Raw genomic sequence first — 19,149 nt, forward strand, 5'->3', positions numbered from 1 at the left:
TACCAGCTGTGGTCCCTCCTCATGTGAGGCACCTCAACTTCACTGTCACCACCAATCTTATCTCTGCCTATGGGTCACTTGCAAGGTTCAGTATGTGCAAACTACCTCAGCCAAGGGTAAGATGAAGCAGGAAGTTCCCTATTCATCTGTGCTGAGTGAAGTCCTTGGGATAGAGGCAGTGGGTGGGCAATTTGCCCGTTTAGCAGCCTGGGTCTGGGCTGCAGCGCGATGCTAGAAAACTCCTCAAGAATAGATGAAGCCTTGGATTCCATCCCAAGAAAAACAGACATCGCAACATTTCTCATTCGCTCTCGGCCAGCACCAAGAAGCTCAGCTCCCTACCACCTGCTATCTCTCTGCATGCCCAGCTCAGCCCCCAGTGCTGGCAAGCCAGCCTCAGACCCTCCTCTTAATGCTTCAGGGGCGGGGCGGCCCAAGAGCACCCACTCCAGGCTTGGCCTCTCCCATGCTCCTCTGAGGAAGGGGAGGGAGTGGCTTCCACAGCCTGCACACAAGTCTGAAAGCTGAGAAGAATGCACCTACGCACACGCAGCCCTTGGAGACTGGAGCAAGACGAACAAGAAAAGGGAGAAGCCATTGTCCAGGCTGGGATCTGTTCCAAGCACTGGAACTAAGGGGGCCAGCCGTGTGAGCAGGTGGACCTGGCCTGCACAGGGTAGATCCCTCATGCCATCTGCAGTCCCAGCTTCTCACCAAGAGCAGGTGGAGGTCACCAGGTTTAAAGTGTGTAGGACCTGTGGGGGAGGGGAACCCCTACTCCAGGCTGTATTAGCTTGCTTTCGGTCACTATGACTAAGCACTGACCGGAGGGAGGCAGGAACTGAAGCAGTGACACAGAAAGATGCTGCTTATGTTAGTGGCTTGCTTCCCTCCTGGATTCCTTTCTTTCTTTCTTTCTTTTTTAAGATTTATTTATTTATTATATGTAAGTATATTGTAGCTGTCTTCAGACACCCCAGAAGAGGGCATCAGGTTTCATAACCAATGGTTGTGAGCCACCATGAGGTTGCTGGGATTTGAACTCAGGACCTTTGGAAGAGCAGTCAGTGCTCTTAACTGCTGAGCCATCTCTCCAGCCCCCGACCCCCCCAACACCACTCACAGTAGGCTAGGCTCTCCCACCTTCAACCAGGAAAATGTCACACAGACACTCCCACAGGCCAGTCTGAAGGAGGTAATTCAACTGAGATCCCCTCTTTCCAGCTACATCTAGGTTTGCAACAACTTGACAACAAACCATCACTACTAAACCATAACCTTTCTTTTCTGTGTGTGTGTGTGTGTGTGTGTGTGTGTGTGTGTAATTTACTATGTGTACAACGTTCTGCCTGCATGAACGTCTGAAAGCCAGAAGGGGGCACCAGATCTCATTATAGATGGTCGTGAGCCACCATGTGGTTGCTGGGAATTGAATTCAGGACCTTTGGAAGAGCAGCCCATCTCTCCAGCCCTCTAACCTTTCTTTTCTAACTTTGTTCCATGACTCTTTCAGCCCTAGGGTCCCCACTGTAGCTGAGCTGTACCTTCACCGATGACTCTCCCAGCCTCTTATGACAAGTCTCAGCTTCTGTCCATGGCTCCTTCAATCCTGTAGCTTTCATGATACCAAAACCAGTACAGTACCATACAAGAAACTCTTATACAGTATCAAGCTTGGCTTAAGAAAAAGCCTTCAGGAACTGGAGAGATGGCTCACCAGTTAAGTGCACTGACTGCTCTTCCAGAGGCTCCAGGTTCAAATCCCAGCATCCACGTGGTGGCTCACAACTGTCTGTAACTCCAAGATCTGACACTCTCATATAGACATACATGGAAGCAAAACACCAATGCACATAAAATAAAGGTAAATACATTTTATAAAACAGAGCCACGTTTAAATAACAAAGAAAGAAAAAGCCTTGTGTGCTGCTCCTGAGGGAACACTTCCCAGAATCCACCTCAGTGATGCTGTCCTCTTCCTAAACAATCATGGCCGATTCTTCAGCTCCAGCCAGTGAGCATCACATACCCCAGGAAAGCGGAGTTTTCACATTAACAGAGCTGACTCTTCCGTCCCAGATGACCAGAACCACAGGTGCCTTCCTGTGGTTTTTGGAAACACTTTTTCAGTGTAACCCTGGCTATCCTGGAACTCACTCAATTGTCCATTGGACTGACCTCGAACTCACACAGATCCATCTGTCTCTACCTCTGAGTGCTGGGATTAAAGGCATACGCTGCCACCACCACCACGCCAGGCTAAAACCACAGATTCCTAACTCGAAGTACCACACACATGACTCCAAGAGAGTCTGTGAGGGCCTCAAACTTCTCAAACTTCTGGTGGCACACGCCTGTATCCCAGCACTTGGGAGGCAGAGACTACACAGAGAAACCCTGTCTCAAAAATCCAAAAAAGAAAAAAGAAAAGAAAGCAACTTGAGGAGGAAAGGATTTACTTCATCTCACACTGAAGTCAAGGCAGGAACTGAACAAAAGCCAACACCGATTCCTGGTTTGTTCCCCCTGATCTTCCCAGCTAGCCCTTCTTAAGTAACCCAGACCCTCCTGCCTAGGGACAGCACCACCCCCTATTGGTCTGGGCCCTTCCACAGCAGTCAATAGCCAAGAAAATGCCCCACAGGCCAATTTGAGGGAGGCAATACTTTAGCTGAGAATCCTTCTCATAGCTGGATGGTACACATCTTCAATCCCAGCACTCGGGAAGCAGAAGCAGAGACAGGTGGATCTGATTCACTACCAGCAAGGTCTACAGAGCTAGTTCCAGGACAGGGGAGGACTACTGGGGGACAGGGGTGAAGAGGGAAAGAGGGAGGGAGGGAGGGAGAGACAGAGAGGCAGAGAGGCAGAGACAGAGACAAAGACAGAGACAGAGAGACAGACAGACAGACACACACACACACACACACACACACACACACAGACTGACCACTCCAGGCAGGCAGTGCACCAGGACCCCAGACACAGTTTGAACGGTCCTTGCTGAGATAAAGGGGTGGGACCAAGCACAGTCACTATCCCCCAGGGTAGGGGCACAGGCCTATTCACGGGCTGCCAGTTCTGAGGTCACTGTCCACTTCCCTAATGGGCAGTAGTGCAGAGGGATGCCCCACCCAACTGGAGGAGGGATTCTGGCCTCTTCAGGGACAACTTACTTTGCATCCTGCCTCATGCATGCCACAGTCCCTTGTGCCCTGTGGCCCCTAACTGGAGGTCCAGTAGGTCTGGGATTGTATAATAACAGAGAGACCCTTGTGAGGAAGACAGGCCAGGGACAGAAAGAGGCAAACTTAGGCACAACAGACAGGGACACCGGCTGCCCCTGGGAGCTGGCAGCCCAGCCCTCATGAGTCCCTGGGGCCCACCCCCGCCTTTCCCTGGGCCGACCCCAGGCTGCACCCTTGCTAGAGGCTCTGGCCTTCCCCAGTCAGCTGGCCCTGCATTTTTCCCAGCTGAGAGCACTTTTACAAACACTAATTCCAGGCTGCTGATGGGCAGAGTAAGGGCACGTGGAAACTTCTAAGCCAGGAGCTGGGATGTCATGCACTTACCCACCCACCTCTGTCTACCTGTCAAGCTAAGTCTGTCACAGGGTAGCCTGAGTAACTGACTGTCCTCAAGGGCTCGCTGGCTGCAGACCCCGGAGGGTGGAAAGCTATGCCCTCGCACCTCCCATCTGTCTCCAACCTGGTCCCTGCTCCCAGGCACTCTACAGCCATGCCCTTGGCGTGACCCGGGAGGGGCACGGACCCCTGGCTCCAGCCCCTCCTCCGCCACGCCTGCTCCTCTGGGCTGCCAAGGCAGCCTGACCTTTCCGCTGACGTACAGCTCTTTGCAGAGGGAAAAAAAATGTCTTTTAAAGCAAAAAGCAAACAAAAGCTGTTGGTTATTTTTAAATTTCTTGCTATTTTGGGGCAGGCATGTCTCCAGGCAGCAGCCGGGGCCAGGCCCTTGGCTCCCTGAACCCCTTTACCCCCTGTCCAGCCAGATCTCACAGGGCCAAGACTCCAAAAGAGGGGCTGTGCCCATAACCCTGCCCGATAGGGCTGGCCAGAGTCCCATGGACCAAGCTGGCTATCCAGGGTGGGAATACAGGGCAGGCTCCAGGTTCAAGGGACCATGTGGCCCTAGGAAGCCATTTCTCCACCCTCGGGAGAGGGACAGGCACATGGAGAAGCATCCAATATTATAACTCCAGGAAATGAAGGTTCCAAGGCCCCATTGAGAAGATGAGACTTGTCTTCTGGGTGGAGAGAGGTGAAGCCAAAGTAGCCAACCCCAGGGAAGGCCAAGGAAAACGCCAGATGGCAGTTAAGAACATTGACTGCTCTTTCAAAGGTCCCAGGTTCAAATCCCAACACCCAGCTGGGCAGTGGCGGCGCACGCCTGTAATCCCAGCACTCTGGGAGGGAGAGGCAGGCGGATTTCTGAGTTCGAGGCCAGCCTGGTCTACAGAGTGAGTTCCAGGACAGCCAGGGCTACACAGAGAAACCCTGTCTCGAAAAAAACCAAATCCAAAAAAACAAAACAACAACAAAAAAAAAACCAAAAACAAAAACAAAAAAAACCCCAACATCCACAAGGCAGCTCACGTCTGTGACTCCAAGATCTGACACCCTCATGCAGACACACATGCAGACAAAACACCAATGTACAAAAAATGAAAATGGCAGGTGGGTTCGGACATCCGTGTGAGGGTGAGAGGGGAGCTGGTGGGGCCTCCCAGGCTCTGTGATGTAGGCATGTACAAGGTAAGCCACCTGGCTGGCAACATCCTAAACGCAGATACAGCTTCACCCAGAGGGAGGCTACATCTGGCACCTCCAGGAAGGAGCAGTGTCCTGTCTTGAGTCTACAGCCTGGTTCTCCCCTGGCCCCAGGGTCTAGGGAGACCCTAGCTGGGTGTAGGTTGCTGTGACATGTTGTCCTGGGCTGAGGAGACCAACCCACAGTTCTAGTGGAGTGACTCAGCCAGTGGCCTGTGACTCAGCCTGGACCCTGCAGGAAGAAGGCCCGTTGCCAATTCCCGGGGACAGGCCAGGGTCCCAGGCGGTGCAGGGTGGAGGCAGGAAGCCCTTCCTAGCCCCAGGCATCCGGCTAATGCCCTGACCACTCCCTTCAGATCAAGCCCTAGAGCACCTGGACCTTCAGAGCCCTCCAAGACCTTGAGGAGTCCAGTCCAGCACAGTTTGTCTTTCTCCACCTTACCTAGAAATCTGCCACCAGACAGAGCTGTAACGGCAGAGCCACGATAGGGTTTGCTCAGGCTAACAGCTGGGTAAAAAGGCAGAGCCATCCCTTCAACACACAGGGAGTCCAGAAACAGGCAACGTGTGGACTCCACCCCGTTCCCAGGAATGGACAGGCCCGGGAGACACCAGGCAAGCCCACCACTCAAAATCAGGAATAAAAACAAATAAAATGGAACTTGGGTACAGCTCAGTGCTGGGGTGTTTGCTTACTGGCATGTGTGAGGACCTGGGCAGACTGCAAGAGTCAAATAATGCAATGAGAGCAAGGGATGGACATTGGTGTGGTAACTCAAGCCAGTATCTTAGCACTCGGGGAGGTCAAGGCAAAGGGTTCAAGGTCATCCTTGACTGCTTAACATGTTCAAGGTCAGCCTGGGCTACAAGAGATGCTATCTAATAAAAATTACAAAAAATAAAAACTGTGGTATACACCAAGAACGGATAGCTGTCTGGGGCCACAGGCGTGTTATAAGCACAGCAGAAAGACCATAAAATAATGGGAGGGGTGGGGTGGGTAAAAGGTTGTCAACTAGGGGTTTCCAGCTAAGCAGATGCCAAACAGCCCTCAGCACCCCAGCTGGCCCGAGGTCTCGGCCCCTCCTGCCTGTGGATCAGCCTGGTCAGGCCAGAAGGTCATAGAGTGAGGCAGAGGAAGTAGAGTTGATCCCAAGGGGACCCCCCACCGCTGAAAGCCAAACAGTTTAGTCTCCACTGAGAGGTACAGTGAGCTGGAGAGGTCGGCACAGAGGAGTTTGTTTAAAACCACAGAAAACAGGAAGGCTTCAGGGGCTGACAGGGCACAGGGAGGGTCACAGGGGGTCAGAGAGGGTGACTTAGGAGCGTGCCTTGTTCTATTCAGAGTGCGAAGGGACCACCGTGCAAGAGACAGCAGTGTGTGGCTACTGAGAGCCAGTGTGGCAGCAAAGGAGAAGCCAGAGTACACACAGCTCTGGGCTGGGTCCTCTTCTGAGCAGAGGGGAGTGAGAAGCGGGAAGGCGTGGGTAGGAGGAGGCCGCGGAGGGCAAAGGGGAGAGGAGAGGTGGGGGAGGGAGTTGGATAGAGGAGACCTAAAGGGATGTGGAAGGGGTAGGGGAGAGGAAGTGGGGGAGAGGTGAGTATGCACCTCACAGTGTGAACATGAAGCAAGTCAGTGAGGGAAGAAGGTGACTGCAACTCAGGGTTGGTCTGAGAACCTGCCTGCACAGACCCCTACTCTATCCTACCCCTGGGAGTCCATCTGAGAGTCAGACTGGCACGACCCTGCACCTGTCCTGGCCACTGGACTCTGTAACTTGTAACTTAATCCTGGCCATGACTACACTTCCTGCCACTTCCCTGGACAACCCAAGCGGTCTCAGGACATTGGCCACATGGCTGTGTGCCCGGCCAGGCCCAGGGAGCCATGCCAGAAGCTTCAGCCTCATGAACACGAGCGAGCTGCCCCAGACCAGCGGGCACCTCCACGGAGCCCCAACCCGAGGGAAGCAAGACAGGGCGAGCCTGCAGGACACCTGACAGTCAATGTGCCACCGCTGAGTGGCAGGCCACGGTACATCACTCTCCCGGTCACGGAGAAGACAAGATCTAGGTCATAAAGCCACCCCTGGGGCACAGGCCCTTCACCCTAGCCTTAACCAGCTTTAACCGGCTCAGCTCTCATCCTCAGTACCCTCACTGTCCCTGTCTAGACCACGCCTTCCCTGCCCTTAGCCTGGCACCTCCAGTGTGTCCTGCCTTTGGGGCTGGGACCTGTGTAGCCTGCACACTAGGAGGAAAAGAAGGCCCTATCAGGAGGGAGACAAACACTCCTCACCTCTTAGAGCTGACCTGGGAAGGGGAGCGGATGCTACATGTAAAGACGAACCGTAGCTGATAGCCCCGTGCGGCCAGGTTTCCAGCGGACGGTGGAGGAAGAGGACACAGGTCAGCTCATCCCTGCCTGCTGGGGGGTGGCCATGAGGCCTGAGCCTGGAGGATGCTGGGAGCAGCACCCTGACTACCAGGCCCCAGAAACTTCCAGAAAAACACAAGGGAGACAAAAAGAGTCCCCCTTCAACCCTCGGCAAATCAGGCTGGGTTTCAGGAAACCTTTTCCTGGGGACCCTCCCCAAAAGAAAGACTCCTCTTTCACACGCCAGTAAGTGCCCAGTCTCTCCTAGGTGTCCTGGCTGCTCCCAGACAGGTGTCATGGAGACCACCCTTCCAAATTCAGTTTCAGATTTGGACTCACACACCAGGGCATAAGATCCAGGGCAGTTCGGGCAGGCCCGCCCTCCCCAGCCTGTAAGGCTCACTGCCAGCCACCCCCCACCCCCTTCCTAGGGCATCCGCTTTCACCAGAACAAAGGCGCCTGGCCAGGCGCTTCCTGATGCTTCCTGAAGGAGCCCCAGCCCAGGGCTAGCGCCTTGGAGGACCTCCCAGGCCTGCAGCACAGAACCCAGGAAGAACTTCCCCATGAAAGGCTGGAGTCAGTCAGCCTGTCCCAATCCCAGAGCTTCCTGCCCCAGCCATGGCTAGCAGCCATTGGGCCAGTGGTGACAGGGGCTGTAGTGCACCGAGAGGGAGGAGCCTGGGGATGGGCTCTTCTCAGATGTAGATGGAAAGGCTTTCCTTCCCCTGCCTTGTGGTAAAACTGAGGCTTAGAAAGAAGACAAGGCACCCATGCATGAAGCTTTCTCCTAGCATGCAACAACCCAGGCAGGGCCCAAGAGACATATATGTGAGGATAGCTCTGGGCCCTGGAGGTAGCAGAGTCCATACTTTGTCAGGAAGGCAGTCCTCTGCTGTTCTCCCTCCCACACAACACTTGGGCACAGTGCCCACCTGCTCTGTAGGACATCTGAGATTGTTATGGAGATAGGGCCCCCTCTCCCCAGCGCTACCCCAACTCCTGCCTCCTAAGGTGCAGTCAGGTGAGACTGGCAAGGTACCCCTTACCACCCATGCCAAAGGTGTGGACAATTCACACACACGCCCTCCCACAGGAGCCCCACTTCAAGTGCCAAAGAAAAAAGTGGTTTAAGGTTCAAGTGGCTCCTGAGAACCCCTAAGCTCCTGGGCACAGGAATTCAGAAAGCTGGGAGATCAAAACCAAACCACACAGCCCTGGGACAGGGCCTTCTCTACACTCCTGCTGGATCGCAGTTGAGGATGGGTTCCCCTGAAGTTCAACACCACTTGCTGAGACTCTGTCTGCTCTCCAGCTGCCTGACCACAGGTTACCAGGTGGGAAGCAGGTACCTCCCTAAAGGCCTGTCCCTTGCAGCCTGGCTGTGGAGATCTACCATACTCTGCCTCACCTCTCATCTTCTCCCACCTCAGGTGGCAGAAGGCACACAGCCCCAGGAAGACGCAGAGGCCAGCCGTGTTGTGGTAGGCATGGAAAGACACAAGTCTCTGGACTGGCAGAATAGTAAGTGTATAGGATCAACCGTGCAGCCAGCCCCAGCCCTGGCTCTGGCCCAGCCTCATCACCTCACCCTAGTCCCTGGGAGCCTCAACATGTCCGCCCCTCCCATAAGCTAGGATCCCAGAGGACTACAAACACACAACTACATGAGTGTGGCCTGGTCCTGGAGTGACACCGGAGTCCCCAGGCCCTGTTCACCTTCAGGTGGCTTGTGCATCACAGAGAAAACCTGCTCTGCCCTCCTGCCTGAACAGGAGCCTGGAGGGCCTATGAGGGTTCAGAGCCAGCAGTGGTGTGGGTTCAGTCGCTGATCCCCTGACCTAAAGGTGGTCACCAGAGCACAGGTATCTCAGGAATGTCCATTTCTACCAGGCTTCCTCCACATTCCTGCGCCCCTCCCATCTCCACCAGGAATTCCTCAGAGTAAACACCAGGGACCTGCCTCTGAGGGCACCAGGGGCCCGAAGGCAGGCCTACCATGCCTCTGTGTGCGGTCAGCACTTGGCCCTACCAACCCTGGCATGGCCTCTGGTGACGTCCCATTCACTCCCAGCTTTCCACATACATCCGGGGACACTGAAGAACAAAGATGCCCACTGTTGGCTTACAGGCACTAGACTCCTCCCAAGGCCCTAGCAGCAGCCTTACAGCAGACACTATCTGCCGCCAGGTGTGGGTGCTGGCGGCATATAAAAGGACTGCTTGCTACCCCGCCCCCTTTTCTCTCTATTCCCTCGTGTTCCCATCCGGTCTTTCTTTCTTTCTCCCTTTCTTTCTGTCCTTTTCTGTCCCCCTTTCTGTCTGCCCTCATGGCTCTGCTCCCGTCTGTCTATCTCTACATGGTTCTCATTCCCCAACCTCTCTCTTCCCCAAATAAACCTCCCTCATACCCAGGTCTGTCACATGCATGATTTCTCAGGGAACACCTTGGCATGGGCCTGCCAGGTACCCGCCCCCAAGCCACATTTTGTGTGTATATACATAAATATACATATATAAGATATTTTTTCCTTCAGTTTGATTTTTTTGAGATAGGGCTTCTCTGTATAGCCCTGGCTGTCCTGAAACTTACTCTGTAGACCAGGCTGGCCTTGAACTCAGAAATCCGCCTGCCTCTTCCTCCCAAGTGCTAGAATTAAAGGCGTGCTCTGCCCAGCTCACATTATATTTTATAAGGGCCTTTGCCAGTGCTAGCCCTGCTCCCAGCAGCCCTGCCTGCCCCAGGATTTGTCTCCCCGGATGGTGACCTCACCAGGCCCATTACTTTCTTGTGCCCAAAGCAAGACAGAAATGAACCCTACCTGGCCCAGGTCCAGAGTGACGTTGACCTCATTGTACTCCAGGCCACGGGACAGGGGCGGGCTCTGCCACCAGCGCTCCGTGCCATCGATGGCGTTGCTCACAGGGTGTGCCTTGTTGCTGTTGGCAGCTGTACAGATGTCACAGTACTGGCCCTGCAGGGAGAAGATGGCCAGATGACCAAGAAGATGTAAGCACCCCCTTTCTCATGTAGAACCACCCTCCTGCCATATGAACCCCGGGTCCCCCAAAACTGTCCTCAACCTGGAGATCCTCACCTTTCAGAGTTAGGTCAGTTCAAGAGGTGTGGGACCTCCCACTGCAGGAACAGTGTGTGTGTGTGTGTGGGGGGGGGAACAGGGGACACCGTGTGTGTGGGGGGGGAGGGGAAACCGGCTTTAGATGCAAAAAAATCAAGGCAAGCCCCAATGGGAAGGCAGCTTCAGAGGCCTTTGGGGTGAAGAGAGTAGGCCCTGGGCAGAGAGCTGGCTACTGGAAAGGCTCGAGGATGGATGCAGCTGAAGAGCAAAGGAGGGGGAGGGGAGGGGTTGACAATGTGGGATTGGGGGGATGGGGTTGATGGTATGGGATGGAGTTGATGGAATAGTATGGGATGGGAAGGGGGAGGGGTTGACAATATGGGATTGGGGGATGGAGTTGATAGAATAGTATGGGATGGGGGAGGGGGGCTAACAATATGGGATTGGGGGATGGGTTGATATATGGGATGGGGAAGGGAAGGGGATTGACAATATGGGATCGGAGGATGAGGCTGATAGCATGAGATAGGGGATGGGGGTGATAGTAGGGATGGGGAGAAGGATGGAGAGGATGATACAATGGGGGCAGGAATGAAAGGTAAAGCTATCAGGAAGAAGGATCGTCTGAAGAAGAGGGTTCATGGGGGAATCAGAGGTCCTCAGTTCCCAGTCTGTGCCTGGAGACACACCCAGCAGTCCAGTATCTTCTGGATTGAGTCTCCAGAGACAAGAACTAAGCAGGTTTTGGGGGTGGGGTGGATGCAGCTAGAATGTAAATATTATCGTAAGTGGCAGTGGCAGCCTGGGGCTCCCAGCCACCATTTCTGCCCTCTGGGACAAAGCCAAGACAAGGCACCCAGGGAACCTCAGTGTCCCCATCTGCAGGGTAGGGACAGTGATGCATTGTGGAAGATGCCACCGCCATGATCACACACAGGGCCTGGCAGCTGCATCATTCACAGCCTAGCCACCTGCTGGGGCCTGTAGGAAGTCCCAGCAGAGTCCTGGATGGCTGTTCCTGGTGGGGGAGGGGCGGGGCCATGGATCCCAGCCAGGAGAGCCCCCGCCCCCTATACTCCAGGGAAACCAAACCTGTCCTACACAAAGACCACACTGGAGACTTGCCGAGACTGGGGCCCAGAAAGTGACCCTACCCCTCCCAGACTGAGGGTGCGGTACAGAACTTTCTGAAGAGGTCGGGGTGTGGAAGAACCCTGCTGTGATTGGGCGGTCTCGGTGGCAACAGAGCCTCCAAGCCCCAGGTACACACAGTGGGTTTTGCCTCCCTGGAAGTCCGGCTAGCTCCAGACTTCCGCCTTATGTGCCCATCACTAGGGTTGTTTGTGGCTCTCCAAATCCCAGGTGTCGACCTCTGCGGAGCTCCTGCCTGGCGGCCTGCACAGGTCGCGGTGCTCTCCTGATCTTGGTTTAGACATCAGCCCCTGGACATTGTTCTGGGCCACCCAAGCTGACTTGCGCCCTGCCAGGCACTGTCTGCCAAGTTTATCCCATCATACAAACTATCTGACTAGTTCTCCCAGGGCCCCAAGAGCTCTTTGGTGTGACACACACCTTCCTTGCTCCACCACCCCCCAGGCTGTGACTCTGAGGAGCTAGGACAATGATGCCCCTAAATGAGCCAGTCAGCCAGTCGGGCTGGAGAGATGGCTCAGTGGTTAAGAGCACTGACTGCTCTTCTGGAGGTCCTGAGTTCAGATCCCAGCAACCACATGGTGGCTCACCACCATCCGCCGTAATGAGATCTGACGCCCTCTTCTGGTGTGTCTGAAGACAGCTACAGTGTTCTTACATATAATAATAATAAATAAATCCCTACCTACAGCCTGCGTGTCCCCAGCTCTCAGAGCTCCATGGATGCCAAGCAGGGTGGGGTGGGCATGCCTCCTAGGGAGGCTTCTTGTGGTCATACTGCCCCAGAAGTCAGGTCCAGGCTCAGGGCCTACAAGGCAGGCCTCTAGGAGCCCAGGGGTCCAGGGAGGTCAGTATGTGCCTCCTTGGAGAGGAGAGTTAGGAAACCACAGTGAGAATCTCCAATCAGCTATTCACTGAGCCACAAGCACCCTTGGCAGCCTGGATTTCCCCCACTGACCTCTGGCTCACAGCAGACCAGGCTTCCTCCACCCCCTGCTGCAGAGGGTCCTGCCAGGAACAGAACTAGGAAACATAGGAGCTGATTAGGATTTTCCCTTCCACTGAGTCATGCCCTACAGGGTTAGGGCAGCAGTGTTGTGAAGCCCACTGGGAGGGCAGGAGAACCAAGCCACACGCCATCTTACCCAGAGGCCCCGGAGGACTCTCAGGCTCCTGCCTGGGATGCCCAGTTGATCCCTCTTCTGTTGCCATAAAGGGTCCCTGACTCTTTGGGGCCAATCTGTGAGTTTCATGCCTAACCCCTTGATAGTGGGCCATTGGGGAAGCAGCTGTTGTTTCTACTTTCTCACCAAGGAGGTGTAACAAGAGAGGGGCGGTGACTTCTGACCACCTGGCTGGACCTTTACCACTAATAACAATTAGCTATTAGTAATAATAAATGATAATAATAATAATAATAATTAGTGCCGGGCGGTGGTGGCACACCCTGTAATCCCAGCTCTCTGGGAGGCAGAGGCAGGTGGATTTCTGAGTTCGAGGCCAGCTTGGTCTATACAGTGAGCTCCAGGACAACCTGGGCTATACAAAGAAACCCTGTCTCGAAAAAAAACCAAATCCAAAAAACCAAATAATAATAATAATAAGTAACACTAATAATAACAATTGTGCCCCTCCGAGAAGGTCTGCGCACAGGTAGGGCTGTGAACGATGATCCAGGATGTGTCAAAGGACTTGAGTTCCCTTCCCAGAGAATAACTATTACTATGTCAGCAGAGATGAGGGGCCAGGCCATCCCTCCGGGTCAGGACAAATTCCTCCCAACAGAGCTCCCTCCTGAGACTCAGCTCCCTGACATTGTATACAGGGCAACACCAGCCAAGAGGCAACACCTCACTTCCAAATGCTCAGCCCAAAGATGGATCCTGCTCTGACTTGAAAAGCTTCAAAAACAAGTGTTTGTTGTACCTTTCCAGGCCTCAGTTTCCCGGTCTCTGATGGCCGACACCTGCTCTCACTGAGACTGCAAGGGAACTAGAGCACAGGGAGGCCTGGCCCTTCTCAACTCCCCCCTCCCCACTCCCCACTCGGAGGCCCAAGGAAGGGCGGAGAAAGCAGGCAAGGTTGGGGGGAGGGTGGCCAGGTAAGCCAGCGGACGAACTGAATTCCTTCACCGCTCCCCTCTTTCTCCGCCCAGACAAATCCATTTTCAGCTATTCTTTCCCTAGCCAGCCTCTTTCCAGGAAGGTGGAAGCAGATCCCTAAGAAGGTAGCTGAAGTTACCAGGCCCTTACGACTCCCAACTCCTACGGTCCCTAACGTGAAGCAAGAGAGTCCTGCGGCTGGACAGCACGGCCCACCCGCAGGCTCAGCCTGAAAGGCAGGGCTCTGGAGAGTTTTTAGGCACAGAATCCACATCTCCTGGGAAGCCCAAGGACCTGCCACCTGCTAGACAGGGGGCGCCTCCAAGATGCCCCACAGGTGTTAGAGCTCAGTTAAAACTTTGTCTGCTCTCTTCACCTCCCTCCGAAGCTCCCAGTTCTCAGGCTGAGAAGCTTCAACTTTTAGCTGAGACAGTGAGACTCAACACCAGGAGAAACGGGCGATGGCGCGGCTTCCGCGCTCATTCCGTCTCCATCCGGGAGGCCAGCAGGTTCCAGCCTGTCCCGGGGGAACCAGGAGCTCCCGCCCCCTCCTCACAGTCTGCGGGCACCCAGGCCAAGTCCTATCCACGCAGGGATCCCGGACTTACGGCTGCTGGGGACTGATCACCGGTCCCCTCCTGCCTAGGTCACCCCCCCCCCCTCGAACTTCATCGGCCCCGGGGGCCCTTGGTCCGTGACCCGGACACTTCATTGGCTCTCACAGAGGCACGTGCAGTGTCTGCACGAGTTTCGGTGGCCGCGTCAGGGTCCCTCTTAGTCCACCAAAACATGGGACCAGGGAGTCTTGGTGAGAGAGAGTCCGTCGGTACTTACTCTCCCCAGCACTGGGAGATGGCTGGGCTCCGGCGCAAAAGGTGGAACACCACAGGATGGTGTAACCAGCTCCTCCGCGCCGCGCTCACCTGGATTGTCTGGTTGGGATCTCCGCCCGCCACCGGACCCCCAACCAGCTTGCAGTAGAGGTCCTCGGTGGGGCGCGAGGCACTGCGTGTTGGGGCCTCCTCGCCGCAGGTCGCGGACGCGGTGATGCGAGCGCCCTCCGCCAGGTTGAAGTAGGGCGGGTGCAGGCTGAAGCCATCGCCCCCGGGAGTGCGCGCCTCGCCTACCAGCGCCAGCCCAGCCAGCAGCAACAGCCGCAGCGGCAGCGTCGCACGGCTCTGGGGGCCAAGAGCGCCCGGTGCGCTCCCCGCGCAGAGCTGCCCTCCGCGCTTCGCCATTTTCCTGCTGGGGGCTGCGGCTCTAGGGACGGCGCGCGCCGCAGGAGCCCGGCAAGTCTAGTTTGGGGCGGCCAGCCCGGCTGGCCCCGCCTGTCCGAGGACGTCAGGCCCCGCCCAGGCCCGCCCTGGCGCCCGAGCCTTATGCCCCGGAGAGGGGGTTGGGGGAGGGCACAAGAGAGGGGGCGGCCTGGGGACCTTAACCCTTCGGACCCCGGCCAAACCAGCGTCCTGGAAGGGGCACCTGCTGGCTGCGGGCCAGGCCGTGGGAACTTGGCGCTACTGAGGCTTTCCTCTCCCCTAGGTCATGGCTTCAATCCCCACGGAGACCCCTTGCCTTTTCCCTGGGTGTTCAGGACCCCAGCATGCCGGGCCTGCCTCTACCCGCCCAGCGGCTCCCCTTTTTGTTTCCCTAACTTCAAACAGGTCTCAACCACCTGGCGCCTCCCGGTTGCCCGAGCCTGTTACTCTCTTCCTTCCCTGTTGGTGTTTGTATAAACTGTGTGTAGCCGTGGGTGAGGAACTAGAGGGGATGTGATCTGCAAATGGTGGGGGAGGGGAGGAAGACTAGACAGGAGGAGACCCCCTACTTCCTCCATTGTTAGGTTGGATTTAGCCCTGTCTACCCTTATTGGGTTTAAAACTCCTCTGCAATGGGGGATCAATACAAGAGCAAGGAAATGACAGGTGCCCACCCATGGGGCATGTCTAAGGATGCTCATTGGCCTATAGGTGCCACCCAATAGGGTCCTTGGGGAGCTGAGACTTTGGTTAGACATCTTTTAAGCAAGCCGTGCCTCTAGCACCCGTGTTTCTGGGGTACAGTGGGCTCCAGCTGATCTGCCAGGCTCGGAGTTGCAAACTCTGAAGGTCCTGAAGGCTTAGCTAAGATGATTGAGTACCTTCAATTCTGCTTCCGCCACAGCCAATGGATCACCTCCCCTTGGATTCTAGGACCAGACAGGAAAGCCCCGGGATGGGGGGGAGGGGGCATAGAGGTCGGACTCAGCAGCAGGGCTAGCAGCTCCCTTTAGTTTCCTAGCCAGGCCACTATCTCACGTTTTTGGGTAGGACTCCCATCTTGCTAGGCCTTCTGGATAATCCCAAGGGTCCGAGTGAGTTCCTGAAACACTGCCATCATGTCCTAGCCCGGTTCTGACCCGTAGTTGTCTGGAAAGTTTGCACCACCCTCTTGTCCTCCTGACTACCCCCAGTCTCCTACAAATCTTAAACCCCAAGGGGCTGGGAGGACCCCGGTCACAGTTGAAAATGAGCGGTCAAGACAAGCTGCCCTCCCTGGATCCTTCCACTTTCCCTCCCCGGAATTCCTCTATAACCTCACTATTAGTTTTCCACCTGGGGGAGGGCAAAGCAGCCGCTTCCCTTTGCTTCGAAGGCTTGGTGTGGGGGAGGGGCTGGCTCCAGAGAGGGCGGGAGACGGGGAGGAATCTGGAATTCAGTAGAGTAGGCTCAGAAGCTGATTTATGACCCCGAGTGAGGCACAGCTGGGGCAGTAGCAGGTTCCCAGATGGCTGGCCCCACCCTACTACTGCCTAGAGGTCCATCATGCCCATCAGGAAGCCTTTCCCGCTGCTCCTGCCTCCATCCCTTTTAGCAGCTGGGTGTCCTAATAGCCCTGAGGCTGAGAGATACATTACTAAAGCGTGTGACCTCCGGGCTTGATAGCCTGCTGACTTCAAATGAGTTTCTTGAGGGTCTAGAGGGCAAAGGTTGTGCCAGGACTCCTCTGAGCCCCCTAGTGGCCAGGCGGGGTGTACTTTGGATTGGTCCCAGAGGACCGGCCCAGTGGAAAAGAGGGGCAGATGGCTGAGACCGTGCTGAGTCAGCCCAGCAGCCAGCACCCGGAGGGTTAACCCCAAGCTAGCTACTTCCCAGCAGACAGCTGCGGGAGAGCAACTGGTGGCGGACGGACGGACGGGGCGGGTGATGCGGGCAGAGGACTCTGTGGCACGGGACTGGTGAGGTGTCCACACACTACCCTGTGGCAGCTGGTCTGCCTGGGCCAGGAGGGAACAGCTGGATCTGGAGCTAGGGAAAGGAGCAGTAGGAGATATCCCACGAGGGAGGGGTCCGAGGGTGGTTTTCTCTGCCCACTCCACCTCTGTACCCACCCCCCGCTGACCAGGTCCAGTTTCCAGTATTCACTACAGTGGGCCAGAATCTTCCTTTCATCTCCTTTGACAACACAGCCAGTTTTCTTCCTTGTGAATGGAGAAAGTGAGGTCACACGGATAGATGGAGTCAATCGCAGAGTTCTAAAGAGAGGAGTTAAATCGGCTACTCCTGTTCTCTGGCATGGCTTTTAGGATCTTTTGGGTACCAGTTCCCAAAGCTGACCCCCCCCCTTTTTTTTTGTTTTTTTTTTTCCGAGACAGGGTTTCTCTGTATACCCTGGCTGTCCTGGAACTCACTCTGTAGATCAGGCTGGCCTCAAACTCAGAAATCCGCCTGCCTCTGCCTCCCAGAGTGCTGGGATTACAGGCGTGCGCCACCACCACCCAGCTAGCTGACCCCTTTTCTTCGGACAATCCAGACAACATTAGAGGGTCCTGTCCTGCGGGAGAGGGTGCCTAGTCTAGAATGAGTTAAGGAGCAAGCTGACCAAGAGAAGGACTTGTGGCAGGACTGGTCCTCACCAAGGCCCAGGCTCAGAGCAAGGCGGAGAGGTCAGCTGCAGCTTGTTGGGGGAAAAGTCTGGCATGGTTTCTCCCTGCTCTGGCCCAGGGTTCTATTCCAACAGCATTCCAGGACTATACGTCAGCCCCTAAGCCACCCAACCTGGGGGCAGCTGTTGAAAACAACCCTATGTGAGCTGTCCGGCTCAGCCTTAGAAGCCCGCCTTGGGAGGCAAACCACCCAGAGGACAGGGGATAGCCCTTGCTTACACTCAAGCTTGTCACCTGGTGTCACAAGCAACGGGCCCCAGGCCCCAACCTTCAGGTAGCTGCCACACCCTCTTAGAGAGCTGACTCTCTACCTCTTGTTTAGACAAGCCAAGAAGAGGGTCCAGTTCCAGGGCCCAGAATGTGTGCTCCACAGGGACACGCTTCAGAGAAAAAGCAGTATGGAAGCCACATTCCCTTTCTCAGGGCTGCGCCGAGGCCCTTTCAGAGAGCTCTGTCCCTGCCCGTGGAAGGCAGCCAGGAGCCAGTGGCAGAGCTGATTCTGGCAGCTGCCGTCAGCAAGATCCAGCTCTATCCTCCAAAAGATTCAGACTGGACGGATGCCAAAGGGAGTCACAGCCCTGAGAAGCTGACATCAGGATGTCGTAAACCCAGAGGACAGCGCCTGGCCTCTGTTGGCCGCTGCCTGGCAGAGTAGCACATCATGTCCCTCCAACTGCACTGAGACAGGGCTGGGAAGCTTGGTAGCGACAGTCCCCAGGCAGAGCACCCTGAGACCCCGCCCCCAGGCTCGGAGAGCCGTGTGTGTCGCCCGGCCAGCTATCCGATCTAACTTCTCAAAAGTCTCCTGGCTCCTGTACCTGTAAGGGTGGGGCTGGGGCTACTAGACATCACTGGTCTGAGACGGGACCTGGAAACAAGCAGCGACTTTTCCCTTCATGTTTCTTTAGAACCTTTGGGCCTTGGCACCATGGATATATATGTAAACCTGCATACAGTAGTCTGTCTCATTTCCACAAGAGGAACCTAAGGATTCAAACAGATCCATCACCTCTACAGGCAAAGAGCTCCCTGCCCAGAGCCCTCTGTAACTGCTGCAGGCCTGACCCGAGGCAGTCATTGCTCATGGGTGAGTGAGTCATGATAGTTCAGGTCCCAGGCTTTACACAGCGTTCCTCAAGGTTTCCCTCACAACCCAGCCTCTCTTCTCTGTGGGTGGGATAAAGGTGCAACTTTAGCTGGATGCCCTGGAGAGAAGGGCATGCTTGTAACAGGTACACTGGGGTCGGAGAGATGGCTCAAAGGTTAAGAGCACTGACTGCTCTTCCAAAGGTCCTGAGTTCAAATCCCAGCAACCACATGGTGGCTCACAACCATCTGTAATTGAGATCTGATGCCCTCTTCTGGTGTGTCTGAAGATAGCTACAGTGTACTTACATATAATAAATAAATAAATCCTTAAAAAATGTTCAAGAATTCACAGTCCAATTGGGGTAGAGGTGGCGCAGCCTTTAATTCCAGCACCCAGGAAGCAGAAGCAGGAAGATCTCTATGACTTTGAGGACAGCCTGGTCCACAGAGAGAGTTCTAGGATAGCCAGGGTTACACAGAGAAACCCTGTCTTAAAAACAAAACACCCATAAAAAGAATTCAGGGTCCAATTTTGATGCTTCCCAACCTTAGTGAATATATCTGAGTTGGGAGAGCCATCAGAAGATAGGATAAGGTACCTAGAGCCCAATGAGCTGGGGTTCCCCTGCTCCAAGCCCTGGC

General features: G+C 55.3%; 1 protein-coding gene across 1 annotated transcript in view; it reads right to left on the reverse strand.

The window, feature by feature from the left end:
- Positions 1-14,788, reverse strand: part of Lama5 (laminin subunit alpha 5) — a 51,163-nt gene extending 36,375 nt beyond the window's left edge. The window contains exons 1-2 of the mRNA XM_052184518.1: positions 14,420-14,788; positions 9,985-10,137 (exon numbers count right to left, since the gene is read on the reverse strand). Of these exons, the coding sequence (XP_052040478.1) occupies positions 9,985-10,137; positions 14,420-14,734 (468 nt within the window). The 5' untranslated portion in view covers positions 14,735-14,788. The remainder of the gene's footprint in view (positions 1-9,984; positions 10,138-14,419) is intronic.
- Between the last annotated feature and the right edge of the window lie 4,361 nt (positions 14,789-19,149).

Source organism: Apodemus sylvaticus, chromosome 5 (genome assembly GCF_947179515.1).
Source record: "Apodemus sylvaticus chromosome 5, mApoSyl1.1, whole genome shotgun sequence".
Lineage (NCBI taxonomy): Eukaryota > Metazoa > Chordata > Mammalia > Rodentia > Muridae > Apodemus > Apodemus sylvaticus.